At 31.7% G+C, this 13,703-nt stretch overlaps 5 protein-coding genes across 7 annotated transcripts; 3 read left to right on the top strand and 2 right to left on the bottom strand.

Annotated features, from left to right (window-relative positions):
- Positions 1 to 869: 869 nt before the first annotated feature.
- Positions 870 to 2,891, top strand: LOC130668153 (KIF-binding protein). The gene has a single exon (XM_057470283.1). The coding sequence runs from the start codon at positions 1,042 to 1,044 to the stop codon at positions 2,836 to 2,838; it is 1,797 nt and encodes a 598-aa protein (XP_057326266.1). The 5' UTR covers positions 870 to 1,041; the 3' UTR covers positions 2,839 to 2,891.
- Positions 2,892 to 2,893: 2 nt separating this feature from the next.
- Positions 2,894 to 7,253, bottom strand: LOC130668151 (nuclear valosin-containing protein-like). The gene is made up of 6 exons (XM_057470277.1): positions 6,820 to 7,253; positions 6,266 to 6,475; positions 5,812 to 6,096; positions 3,807 to 5,738; positions 3,512 to 3,733; positions 2,894 to 3,281 (listed from the first exon to the last, which is right to left on the bottom strand). The coding sequence occupies exons 1-6, from the start codon at positions 6,973 to 6,975 to the stop codon at positions 3,153 to 3,155; spliced, it is 2,934 nt and encodes a 977-aa protein (XP_057326260.1). The 5' UTR covers positions 6,976 to 7,253; the 3' UTR covers positions 2,894 to 3,152.
- A 266-nt stretch (positions 7,254 to 7,519) lies between these two features.
- LOC130668158 (60S ribosomal protein L14) lies at positions 7,520 to 8,940 on the top strand. 2 transcript variants are annotated; one of them, XM_057470290.1, is made up of 4 exons: positions 7,520 to 7,662; positions 8,126 to 8,227; positions 8,443 to 8,637; positions 8,733 to 8,940. In XM_057470290.1, the coding sequence occupies exons 1-4, from the start codon at positions 7,660 to 7,662 to the stop codon at positions 8,901 to 8,903; spliced, it is 471 nt and encodes a 156-aa protein (XP_057326273.1). In that variant the 5' UTR covers positions 7,520 to 7,659; the 3' UTR covers positions 8,904 to 8,940. The 2 variants fall into 2 exon arrangements, with proteins under 2 accessions (XP_057326273.1, XP_057326274.1); XM_057470291.1 differs by lacking the exon at positions 7,520 to 7,662 and adding an exon at positions 7,832 to 7,850.
- Positions 8,941 to 9,184: 244 nt separating this feature from the next.
- LOC130668157 (ferritin subunit) lies at positions 9,185 to 12,150 on the bottom strand. Its single transcript, XM_057470289.1, has 5 exons — positions 11,765 to 12,150; positions 10,471 to 10,589; positions 9,920 to 10,081; positions 9,590 to 9,727; positions 9,185 to 9,480 (listed from the first exon to the last, which is right to left on the bottom strand). Exons 1-5 carry the CDS (start codon positions 11,835 to 11,837, stop codon positions 9,325 to 9,327), a joined length of 648 nt encoding a protein of 215 aa, XP_057326272.1. The 5' UTR covers positions 11,838 to 12,150; the 3' UTR covers positions 9,185 to 9,324.
- A 139-nt stretch (positions 12,151 to 12,289) lies between these two features.
- Positions 12,290 to 13,572, top strand: LOC130668156 (uncharacterized). 2 transcript variants are annotated; one of them, XM_057470286.1, is made up of 4 exons: positions 12,290 to 12,439; positions 12,718 to 12,828; positions 12,898 to 13,172; positions 13,247 to 13,572. In XM_057470286.1, exons 2-4 carry the CDS (start codon positions 12,723 to 12,725, stop codon positions 13,535 to 13,537), a joined length of 672 nt encoding a protein of 223 aa, XP_057326269.1. In that variant the 5' UTR covers positions 12,290 to 12,439; positions 12,718 to 12,722; the 3' UTR covers positions 13,538 to 13,572. The 2 variants fall into 2 exon arrangements, with proteins under 2 accessions (XP_057326269.1, XP_057326270.1); XM_057470287.1 differs by having other exon boundaries at positions 12,335 to 12,481.
- Positions 13,573 to 13,703: the final 131 nt, after the last annotated feature.

The following is a 13,703-nucleotide window of genomic DNA, read 5'->3' as shown; positions in this document are numbered from 1 at the left end:
AGTGCATAATATTTTTGTTTTATTTGACTTAAAATTTACGATGCGCCGAAGCGTGAGACTTTTTCTCATCACGCGGGTAATGTTTTACGGTGTTCTAACGCGGGTGCTGAAGGATTAATCAGGGACGAGAAAAGAAATGGAGTTATAAACTTTTTTTTATAATAGTCAACCTCTTTGGTGATTTGCGACGACCTAATAATAAGATCTTCAATATTAATATTTAAAATGAATATTAGTTACGAAAATCAACGACGATATAATTAAAAATTTTCTATATATTGACAATTTACTCCTACCTGTTTTACCACTTACAACTTTTTTTTACATAGGAAAGTGCGAGAGAATACGTATATTTACGAATGTTTGAACGGTTAATGCTAGGATATTGATATCAATAATCAAAATAAAATATAAAGTCATCTAATATGACAAAATGCCCAGCAAAGCGGGCGGGTAACATTTAGTATAATATATAGATACAAGCACCTGTGACAGCTAAAAATGTTATTTATACTGAAATGAATGATTTTTTGATAAATTTCATTATTTGATAAAACCACCGTCTGTATATAATAAATAAAATATGATATTGCAAAATATATAGTAGACATCAGACATTTTTAATTACTTTTTATAAATAAATGATGTATTTATTTGAAAAAATAATTTGAAAATTTACGCGCGTAAAGATTCAAATTCTTAGTGCGATTTTCGTTCCCATTAATTTTGAATTTGTAAATTTATAAATTTGACAGCAGAATTTTAAATATTATTATAAATTTTAATAATAATAAAAATAATATTTCACTATTTTTTTTTAAATTTATTTGCTGATAAATTTTATTGTGTCATAAAAAATGCGCGTGCGTCAAGTTTTCATGTGAAAAAAAAAAACTTTGACAACTCCTTAGACAAAATTAATATAAAAAAACAAATACTCGAGTTTTTAAAAAACTTTTTGTTGTTAAATTCAAATTACCAATAATCTATTAATTGTTTTACTTAATTATTAAAAATTTAATTGAGTTTGTGATTTAAAAAATGGTGAGTGTTAATAAAGAAATAGTTGATGACCTAAGAGAAAAGTATTTAAAGGTTAGAAAATTACTTGACGAACCGCAAGATGATAATCCCGAGGGACCTGATTGTCAAACTAAAAATAAAGCCGTGAGTATATTGAAAGAAATGCAAATGAAGCTTGAAAATGTGATAAATAATTCTGTCGAGCAAGACATAAATATAATAGCGATGCTGTCAATAGTTTGGTTGAATATAGGAATTATTTTAATTGACAACGAGGAATTGAAAGATGCCGAGGAAAACTTGATGCGTTCAATTGAAATATTGAAGGGCCATGAGTTGGAACCTGAGTGTATTCTGCCTTCTCTCAGCGCTTTCAATCAGCTGGGAATTATTTGGTTTCAATGGAGTGAGTATGAAAAGTCTAAAGCATTTGTTGAAAAATCCGAAAAAGTTTACCAGGATTTCAAGAGCATTGACCCGGCATGTGAACCCCGGGGTATGTCTGAATTATTTGGTATCGACAACAGCGAAGAACCGACACCTAAAAATGTTTTAGAAAAATTACATACACTTACTCTGTATTACATTGCACAGATTTACGGTATTTGTAAAGACCATCAGCGTGCTGCCTTCTACTGTCACATGACTCTGCAGAGGCAGCTGGAGCTAGACGATCTTGATTACATTGATTGGGCTCTAAATGCAGCGACATTGTCCCAGTTTTTTATGGAGCGCAAACATTTTTCGCAAGCACGTCATCATCTAGCAGCAGCTTCGCATATTTTGAAACTATACGAGAACTCTTTGGTTGATGATGTTGGTGAAAATAGTAATGAAGAACTTAAAGCCGCTAAATGGGAGCAGTTTCGTCATCGGAGTGCTGATGTAGCCAGATGCTGGGCCAAGTATGGAATTTTATTGATGAGTATGTCGCGAGATCGCTTGATTGAACTTGCTGACAACATTGACGATGAAAAAGCTCCCAAAGACGACAACAAAGCTGAAGATTCGGTGGACATTGAAACGCTCGAGAGCATGAAGTTTAAGAAACTTGAAGAACCGATTCAGTCGATCGCTGAACAAATAACTGATCAATATTTACTAGACTTCAATGATGCTAAGAAAGTGTTTCTCAATGTTCAGCAATGGCTGGATCAAGCTAAAAAATTCTATGCTTTGGAGACCCATGCGTCGGATTACGTCCACATCATGCAGGACATGTCCCAGGCTTACAAATATCTGACATTTTTCGAGGAGAATGAAGACCGTCAGGCTAAAATGCACAAACGAAGAGTGGATATACTCGAACATGTTATTAAAGAATTGAATCCACGTTATTATCAGTCTGAATGTCGGCAGCTTTGGATCGAACTCGGCGAAACTTATTCCGCGATACTGGATATTAAATTAGACAAACTCCGTAGCTCTGATGATCGGCCTACACCACACGCTTTGACTAAAATAAATCAATTGAGTAGATCAGCAATTAAATATTACCAAAGTTTTCTAGATTCACTTAAAGAGTCCGAGTCATCACCGCCACCCAAAGAATTTCCCGAGGAAATGGTTCGTCCTGCATTGTTCGCTTACTTTCACCTCGGGACTCTCTACAATAAATTAATAACTCCCGACAAAAATGCCCAAATTGAAAATATTATGAACAGCATCAACGCCTACAACTTTTTTGTCAACTACTGCAATACTCACCCTCAAGCCGCGGAGTTTATGAAAACAGAATTGAATGTTTGTAAAGATCTAGCAAATTTATTGCCGCTTAAATTAAATAAACTCAAGCAAACGCTATCGGCACCATAAAAAACACTTTTTTTGTCGTTTATTTTTTTTCTTTTTTTTTTTTTTGTTGTTTTTCATCAATACAGTGTTCAAACACATCATTCAGCTTTCTACCGTGCTTAAGTCGCACACATATGTGATATAATCTTAACGTTTTTTTTTTTATGTAAAAAATTTTAATGAATAAGCATTAATTATATAATAAATGTAAGATGAATATTTTGTGAAACGTCAAAAAACTAATATTGTTAAAGAAAAATAATATTAATAATAATAATAATAATAATAAAAATAATAATAATAAATGATGTACAGTTTTAAGACAAAACTTATTTTCACGTTTCCATGGCCTCCATCGATGAATCTATCATTGGTGTATCAACTGGAGTTTCCATTGGCGTCGGTTCTACTAATGGTTTCTTAATACCATAGAGTTTTTGTAACTTTTCGTAATGCTTGACTTCCTGTAATTTAAAATAAATAAATTAGACGATGGTTTAGATTTTTTTAAAAATTTAATTGCATCTGAGCTTAGGCGAGGACTAGTTCGCTTCATCAGAGCAAGATTCCCTCAATACTGAAGTCTATTTTTAAATTAAAATTTTTTTTGGGACTTTAGTATTGAGGCGGCCTTGCTCTGATAGCTGTAATATTTGTGAGATTATTATTGTATATTTTATAAAAAATAATAAACCTTTTCATGCACTGAAGGACGAATTTTATTGAATGCAGAATTAAAGTGTCTCATTGAAACTTGAGTAAGTCCAGAATCATTAGTCATTGATTCTCTTAATGCCTCAATACCAGCCTCTCTTACTAAAGAAGCTAAATCAGCTCCAGTGTATCCGTCACAATTTTCACTTCTTCCAATGGCATCAAGATCAACGTCATCCGCAAACTTTGGCCGTGTTCCATTCTAAGACAAAAATAATTTAAATATAAGTTTATAAAAATTAAATTAATTTTTATAGATAATTAATTTTTAATACCTTAGTCAAAGCTTTTAAAATGTCAACTCTGTCAAGTGGGGTCGGGAGACCGACGTAAAGAATTTTATCAAATCTACCGGGTCTCATGACGGCGGGGTCAATGATGTCTGGTCTGTTGGTAGCAGCCATCAAGTAAACGCCTTTTCTACCCTCAATACCGTCCATTTCGGTAAGTACTTGATTGACAACACGGGATGTGGCTGAACTGTCGCCTTCTGTTCTTTTTGGACAGAGTGCATCGAGTTCATCGAAAAATATCACACATGGCGCTGAATTTCTAGCTCTAATGAAACATTGTCGGACAGCTTTCTCGCTTTCACCCACATACATATTCAGCAGCTCTGGCCCTTTAACAGAAATGAAATTAACTTCCGCTTCATTGGCTATGGCTTTGGCCAATAAAGTTTTTCCACATCCGGGTGGACCACAGAGTAGAACTCCCGTGGGTGCCATCAGACCAAAGGCAGCAAAATTATCGGAATGTTTTACTGGTGCAAGTATCGCCATTTGTAATTCCTCCCTTATTTCTTTCAAGGATCCAATATCATCCCAAGTAACATCAGGTACTGTAGCAAAACCTTCACGTTTTGATGAAGGTTGAACAGAACGATAAGCAACTTCAAAATCAGCATTTTCTATTCGCAAATCGGCTAAACTTTCTGGTGACAATGGATTTTTATTATGGAGTAATTGCAATAAATCTTCCAAGTCACCAAAGTTTGAATTAATTGGTTCTGGTGTTTTTGGTTTGTCAGTTGTTATACTTCCGTTAGCTAGAGGTAGAGTTGCGTCCACAATATTATTAACTGGTGATGACATATTTACTTCATCAGGTGTAATTATTTCTGAAGGAGTTGCAGTAGTTTGATTATCTTTATCAGGTTCAGTTTCTGCCTCAACAGGTGAAACTGTCATTTTATTATTGTCTTGTTCTGTATCCAAAACATCTGCTTCATTAACTGGTTTATCAGCTTCTTTATCAGCTGGCTTATCAGCAGGTTTCTCAATTTCTTTTTCAGCTGGTGGATCAACCGGCTTATCGGTTGATTTTTCAGCCGCTGAATTATCCGGCTCTTCAACTTTGCTTTTATTTTTAAGAGCTTTGAAAACTCTGTCAACAGCAGCAACAGCAGCTTCTCGCAAAAGTGCCACCAGATCTGCGCCAACGAATCCCGGAGTGAGGGATGCTATTGTCGTGATATCTACATCTGGAGCTAAAGTTAATTTGGCAGCATGAACTTTTAATATACAGATACGTGATTCTTTATCAGGAATACCAAGTGATACTTCACGATCAAATCTACCAGCTCGTCTTAAAGCTGGATCCATTGATTCTGGTCGATTAGTAGCACCCAGTACCAGGACTTTATCGCCATTTTCCTTAGAACCCAAGTCATCGAGACAGGTAAGTAGTTGAGCAACCATACGCCGTTCCATTTCTTTTTGTGCAGTAGCACGATGTGGCGCCATAGCGTCTATTTCATCTAAAAATAATACACAAGGTGCTGTTGCTACTGCACGTTCAAACAATTCTCTAATACGAGATTCACTTTCTCCAGAAACACCACCCACTAATTCAGGTGCTGCAACTTTTATCAAAGGAATGTCTAATTCACCAGCGATAGCATGGGCCATCAGTGATTTCCCACATCCTGGCGGACCGTGAAGCAAAAATCCTCTTGGCGGTGATATTCCCAGTTGTTTGAATATCTCAGGATGCTTTATATGGACTAATAATCTACAGACATCTTCCAGTACCTTTTTGTTACCGCCAATATCTGAGAACTTTATTCTAGTCTCCACTTGCACCGTACTTTCTTTCTTTTTCTTCAATATCCCCACAGGACTTCCATCAACTGTTTTTTCTCGTGGCCGTTTCCTTGATTTATCTGACACTGATGGCTTGGCCTCCGGCGCTACAGGATCTACAGGCTGTAAAATCACAACAGTAAATTATTAATTATCTACATCTTCCATAAACACAACTACAAATATAAATAATTACTTTTTGATGATTAACTTCTTCTTTCTTAGCTTCGTTTCGCTCTGACTTTGCAGACTTTTGCTTAGTGCCAGCTGAGCTTTTCGATGCTGACTTAGTCGAAGATTGCGCACTCACAGCAAACTGTTGACTTTTTTCCGGAGCAATGTCTTCTATTTTTTCCGAATCATCATCACTGCTGATGTCAATCAATTCTTTGTCACTGGAATTTCCATTCATCTCATCAACCGACTTCTTATACATTTTTATAAGTTCTCTGCCCAACGTATCGTTTCCCGGCGTGTCTGACTAAAATAAAATAAGCAAACCTCAAAAATTAACATCACCAATACTTTCAGTTCTTACATTTTTCATACAGTGCAATAACTAAATACAATAAACAAGTGCTCAGGTTACTGTTGATACTCGTTTACTCATCTACACTTTTTTATTAAACAAAACCATGATATATATGTACCTCTATCTCAACTTCATCGTCATAATCGTCTTGTCGTGATAACGAGTCAGATTTCTTTGAAAAACTCTCGGTAATCTCATCGTAGGCACGACGCACCAAAGCTCGGAATGCTGAGCGTTTTTTTGTGCGGTAATCGCGATATTTTCTTTGCAAGCTATCAGCCATTTCATTAACATCAATATAAACCTTATCTTCATTTTCATATAAGTACTAAAAAAAAAAAAAACAACAACAATAATAAATAAAAACATTCACTAAAGTGTTTTTTTATGGATGTGAATGTAGCAGACACCAGACAAATTTTTAATTACTGATAAATAGAGTAAATAATTGATAAAATAAAATTTTTAAATTTTAAAATTAATAAGTGCATTTTCTATGAATATTATTTTTTAAATTATTTACTCTATTTATTTATAATTTTAAATTTGTCTGATGTCGGGTACATTCAAACTAATTGTTTTTTTTCTACAAAGTAAATATAATATTTAAAAATTAAAACAAATGCCAACGCTAAAATGTTAGGTTATAAATAAAATGATATATAAAATTACCATTTGTACGCGAGATATTATTTGAGGATCGCGTTGTATGCGCATTTGATCATCCATTTGATTTTTATTACCCATTGGATTCATAATATCTTCGTTACTTACTCCCTGTAGCGGTATTATGTCAATTGATGAATTAAACTTTCTCATTTTATTCATGTTTAAATCATAAAAATATACGTATATATATGTATAGATATATGACGTTACGGATTTTTAAATTATTTTTACCACGTGATTTATAAATTTTTATAAATTATTACCCAATAGTATTTACTGACAGTATACTGTAATTACAGCATTATTTATATAGTATTTGTTTATAAATACATAAATTTATATTTTATGTTAATATAACTAATGGTGTAAGGAGTTTACACTAAACCACTAACCGGCTATGAAATATTCACCGGCGATTTTTATTTGTTCATACGCGACTCACACATTTATTGTATACGTATGTGTCAATGTATGTATATACATAAATATGTCTATTAAAAAAGGAGAGAAAATATTTGGTGCTGTTTATATGTAAAGAACAGCATTAAATTGTGTCCATGTTCATTGGCGGAAAATTAGTGCACCTGCTATTGATGGGCTTCCGGTTCCGGAAGCTGGTGGTTGAAAAAAAACATTTAAAGTTTAATTAAAAATTTGAAATAATTTAAACCAGAGTAATGGAAAATTTATAAAAAATATATAATAAGCAAAAGTTATTTCTTTGAGGGAAATTACGAAAATTTGAATATTTGAAATTGTTATTTTGAACAAAGATGGCGCGCTTGTCGGAGTTGCCTGCTGCGAGAGCTCTCGTGGTCCTTTTCCATCGCGAACCAGCAAACTATGGTACGTATACGATATTTTTTTAGTCATTTTTAATAATTTAATCGTTCAAATAATTAGTTTTTTATAAAAAATTAATCATAGAATTAGGCCGTGATTATTAGTGTAGTAAAAATAATTTCTCTGAGGGTAAATTTGTACATTGAGTTTTGTAACCTGCGTTAATGTTGCAGCCGTGACACGAGCACATGGTAGAAAATTGCGTTGTATTTATATTTGATATTTATATCAATTATATAATAAAATAAATAATTGTAATTATTATTTAAATTTAAACTTCTAATTTTTAATTGAATTTTCGGGCGCAAAGTTTGAAAAAATTTTTTTTTGTAAGTTGAATTTTAACGAGGTTAGGATTGGCGTCTGTAGTTTCTTGTACGGTTGCTTTAAGTGATGAATAAATATATATATGCTATTGTATGTATGGATATATTTTAATTAATTAATTAATTGATTTTTTTTACAGCCGTTTGAACGATTTGTGCAGACAGGCCGTGTGTGCCTTGTGAATGATGGCCCCAACCAGGGAAAATTGGTCACAATTGTGGACGTTATTGACCAAAACAGAGTAAGAAATTTATAATTTATATTTTTAATTATCAATAATAATTATAGATTCATTTATAATTAATTAAATTCATGATGAACCTTTGTTCTTGATAGGAATTGCCGGCTGATGTATTACTGATGCCAAAAACATTATCTGACATAAAAAATATAAAATATATACATTTATTATTTTAAAAATTCAAAATAATTAACTTAGCCTTTGTTTTTTTTAAGGTTTTAGTCGATGGACCTCAGTCAAAAATCCCAAGGGGTCAAATGAGATTGAGCGAACTTCATCTCACCAAATTCCAGTTGAAATTCCCATTTACTGGATCAACCCGCGTTGTCCGTAAGGCCTGGGAAGCCGCCGATCTAGACAAAAAATGGAGCGAAACTGTTTGGGCTAAAAAAGCCGCTGCTAAAGCGAAGGTATAACGCGCATCAGTTGATTGTCGCGATTCTTTATAAATAACTATGACTCTTTAAATAACAAATTTATTTATAAATACGTCTTTGTTATTTAGCGATTGACGCTCAGCGATTTCGATCGTTTCAAATTGAGGAAGGCGCGCCAAATGCGCAACAAATTCAGAACGGATGCTTTCTACCGATTGAAGAAAGCAACGAAGAAATCTAAAAAAGGAGCACCAGCAGCTAAAGACTCCAAAAAAACTGAAAAGAAATCCAAGAAGTAGATTAATAAATACTTCAAATAAATCTTATTAAAACTAATTACTATTTATTTAATTTCTTAACCTGTCATTAATTGTAATTAAAATTAAGTAAATACGATAAGAAAAAAACAAGGTAATTAAACCTAACAAATAAAATTTAATACTATAAATTTATGATAGAATTATTTTTTATTAAAGAATGATATACATTCGTAAATTAGACAATGATTATACAGTAATTACATCATAAACTTTGATCATACATACTCAACAAATATATTTTTACAGATAATATTTTTATAAAAAAAAAATTAAAGGAAAAATTACAAAGAATAATTATAGTATATAATTACGTATGATCTACTAAATATTAAAATTGTTCTTTTTTTTTTAATTAAGTATATTAATTGATATCAATTAATATTAATTGACTGAATGGAATTTACAACTCTCCATTCAATAATTTCTTGTCAAACAAGAATTCACCCAGTGGACCATGGCTATCCATCATCTTGTCGAGTGTTGAAATCTTGCCAGCGAGGTCACGTTGGCCTTTGTACTGCTCTTCTAAGAAGTCTCCAGTCAACCAGTCCACGAGCTAAGATGTAGAAAATAAAAAAAATAATGAATATTATTAGATAAGACATCCTTTAATTGCATGTCAATTAGGTCAAAAAGAAGTTCGATAAACTATGACATGATCTTACATGATAATCATTGAAGTTATCAGCCGGCTTTTCACATATTTCGATTATTTTCCTGATACTGCGAGTGACACGTGTCTCCAAACGAAGCGCTTCAGTAAGAGCTTTTACTCCATTAATCCATTCCTCGGCAATTGGTTTCTATTAAACAGACAGAAGGCAGGAAAAGATTTAGTTCAATTTGTAATAATGATAATGACAATTGAATAATAGACTGACAAACAAGCTCAGTATTACTCATTTCAATAGCAATAACTTTACTTATTAATGAGGATGTACAAAAATACATTGCCATTACAAATAAAAATATATATGTCTATTTTAGTAACTCACCAGTGGGAATTTAAGAAGTTTGCTTGCGTCACTGGTCAGTTGTCCACGCATCAACAAGTACTCGATTATTTTTATAGCATGTTCACGTTCTTCTTTTGCGCTGTCGAAGAAAAATGATGCAAATCCTGGACGATTGACTGTATCTTGAGAGAAGTGAGCACCCTAACATAAAATTTTATATTTATTATCATTTATAAAATTAAATAATTAAAAGTGATTATGTATAACCGGTAATTATTTCGTCGAGATGTTAAAGAAAGTTTACTATTTAAATAAAAAAAAAAAATGACTCTACTTTAGCCGCAGGAAATTTACAAGACTAGTGCGACTATATAAGTATCGTTTGTAAAATTTAAAGACTCGACATCAATCAATCCATAATATATAATAAATACATATATATTGTAGACAATGCTGATTGGTAAGTCCCAGGCAAACCTTCGCATCATGCGGTCTAGTACCAGACGTCATGTCCAGTACTCCAGTACAATAAAAACGCAACCGCGATCGATTTGATAATTAACTATTTAAATAATAAATATTTATTATACCATAGCTAAGTAAGTCATAGAAGCCTCTATTTCTGTTTTAACTTGAGCTTCTAGTTCTTTGATACATGGATCAACCATGTCACGCCATTCGAAGGGAAAATCTCCTGGTCTTAATGTACCTATAAATAAATAATACATTTATTATTTAATTTCATTGTTGGTCTGCTGTATTGTCTGGCTATTATTGTCATTAATGACTAAAGAATCATTATCATCTAAATGAATAACTAAGGGCGACATAGTGAATTATTATTATGACTATTGACTCAACCATGAGTAATAAAAAGTCTAAAGGATGTAATACGTAATTGTATAGATATTCTTTATCATTTGAATTTATATATTTTATTACTAAGTATTTTTTAATTGTATGAAGATAATTTATAAATAATTATGAACAAATAACGTAAAATTTGATAAGCTTTATGACCTTTGGAGTTTTATGTTGTTAGAAATTAACGCCCACTTGTAAAAAAAAATGATATCACTTAGATTAATTTTATTGATAATCAAACAGGCCATTGTAATTAAAAAACAAACCCGGGTTTTATATAACGAGTGTAATTTTTATTGTTTATAATTAAAGCGCGAAAGTTAAAAAAAAAAGAAAGATAAAAGCAAACAACTGATTTATTAATCAGTAGGTAAATTAATTATAATTTTTAATTTTTAGCGGGATTAATATTCTTTTGTTTGATCGTCATAATGTATTATCAATTAATCTCCATATCTTTTTAATCTGACCAAAAGTAATTTAGTTTTTATCATTAATAGAGAGCTAAAAGTTTTTTGTCTAATTGATTGTTATTTTTAAATTTTATTACTCATATATTTATTCAGAATATATTTTATTTGCGATGACTTTCGCATTACAAAGAACAATAAATGCCATTTCCTATCTCATTGTTATCAATTCGAGAAAGACAATTATTATTATTTTTTTATTGTCATCACTTGCGATTATTAATTTATCTGTTGCAATGAAAATATAAATTTGAATAAATAAAATAAAATAATAAAATAAAGAATGTTAATTATTGTTAGCGTACTATACTTTGCTAACCCAATTGCATTAAGATCAATTGCAAAATAATCGCATAAATAAAACAAAACCACCTAGTCAGTAAATAAAATTCTTATAAAATAAATAAATATAATAAAATAAAATAGTATGATCATGAGTCATTAGAAATTTTTTCCTAGAATTAAAAGAAAATAAAAGTCAATTTGATATTCATAATTATAATTGATATTGATATTTAAATAAAAAAAATAATTAAAAGAAAATACTCACATTTCATTATTCCATCACCAAAGGATGCACCAATGCAACCTAGTGCAACAATAAAAGCACATAAAACCTTCATGATGACAATTCAAATATTAATTATAACGCAGTTACGAATTAGTCGCAATAACTTGTTGGTAGTTTAAGAGTATACCAAATGGCGATAATTTCAAAAGGTATTTTTTAGTTTTTTTTTTCCAAGTATCTCCTTTCTCTTCTCTTCTCTTCTGATGTCGAAGGAACCTTTATACACACTGGTATAGAAGGCTCTTCGTTACTAAATTTCAGGCAACAAATATCAATGAGCTGAGCAGAATTAGTTGGCCATTGGCCACTTGATAAACAAAGCGCGATGATTATTATCTCAAAGTAACAACGGTCTCCACAGTAATGTCTGATGTCTGCAAGTAACGTCGTATGTAACTCTGTATAAACTGTACAATACACATCAATTTATATGTGTGTATATCTATATATATGTGCAGATAATATAGATAAATAATATCAGCGCATGCGTGGTCTAGATACATCGAGTTTATGAAGCAAGCGCTGTCGGTTCTCGAATCTCAAAGGCAACTCGTGAGGAAGGACAGCAAATTCAGTCGTAATTCGTCAGTAAAAGCGTCTGAACCAAATAATTTACTCAATTGAATTTATTGTTGCGATTATCTTTAAACAATTGTAAGTATTGGTCATCGTAATTTAAATTTAATTATTGTATTGGTAAGTTGACATCAGCTGATTGTTTGAATACCAGCACTTTGCTCACTTAATGCGCAGATTTATTTATTTAAACTTTTGTTCATGATAAAAGACATGAGCTATTTTTCTTGATGAATCATTGATAAAAATATATCTATCATTGTTTTTTTGATTGACTAGATGGTAAAAATAAAATCAAGTCAATTGTAATTGTAATAAATAATTAATTTTATTGGTTGTTATTTTTTTTTACTTAGGAATCATGATGAAGTTTGGAGTACTAATTGGAGTGCTTTTGATAAGCGTTTGCTCTGGTGAATTTTGTTACAATGATATTGAAGCTGCTTGTAATTCTCGTCCACTTACTGGTAATAATTTGTTATTATTATTATTTATATTTATTTATTTGAATATACATGAGTAATTTATTCGAATAGATGGAATGATGGCTAATTGTAACGCAAAGTATGGAGGAATTGATCAATTGTTGGTTGATTTGCAAAAATACGCCAACGCAAACATTGAAACAAGTTTCGAGTACTTACTTATGTCAACGCACTTCGGTAATTATGGAGTAAACCGTGAAGGATTCAAAGGGCTTTACCGGAAATTGTCTGATAGAGCTTGGGACAATGCCATTGATGTTATTAAATTCATCACCAAACGCGGTGGTAAAATGAACTTCAATCAGGCCCCAAGATTCGAGAAAAATGTATTTATTTATTCAGAACTTTATCAACTCGATCGCCTATTCAATAAATTAATTGCATGATTACTAAATTTCAGGGCAAAGAACACCGCGTGGTTGAGGTTTCAGAGTTGAGCAGCTTGGCCAAAGCTTTGGACACCGAAAAACAAATGGCCAAAGAAGCTATTCGTATAAATGAACAAGCTGGACATCATCCAAAGTTCGATGCTTCAGTGGCTCATTACATGGAAGAAAAGTTCATGGAGTCTCAAGCTGAAACCGTAAGAACATTGTCAGGACACACCAATGATTTGAAAACTCTTCTCTCTGATAACGACGCTACATTATCAGTATTCTTGTTCGATGAATACTTGAAAAAAACTTTGTAATTTTTTTCTTTATAATTATTCATTACAGTTCATCTTAACAAAGAGAAAAAAATAGCTGCAATAAAAGCTATTTAAAAAAATAACTTTTAATTACTGTCTTATCAGTAAATGATTCAAATTATATTTAATCTATTCTTTATTATCAATAAAAATTATATTAGTTTTT

This window comes from Microplitis mediator, chromosome 5 (genome assembly GCF_029852145.1).
Source record: "Microplitis mediator isolate UGA2020A chromosome 5, iyMicMedi2.1, whole genome shotgun sequence".
NCBI classification, from domain to species: domain Eukaryota; kingdom Metazoa; phylum Arthropoda; class Insecta; order Hymenoptera; family Braconidae; genus Microplitis; species Microplitis mediator.
This window is presented reverse-complemented; position numbering and strand designations above follow the sequence as displayed.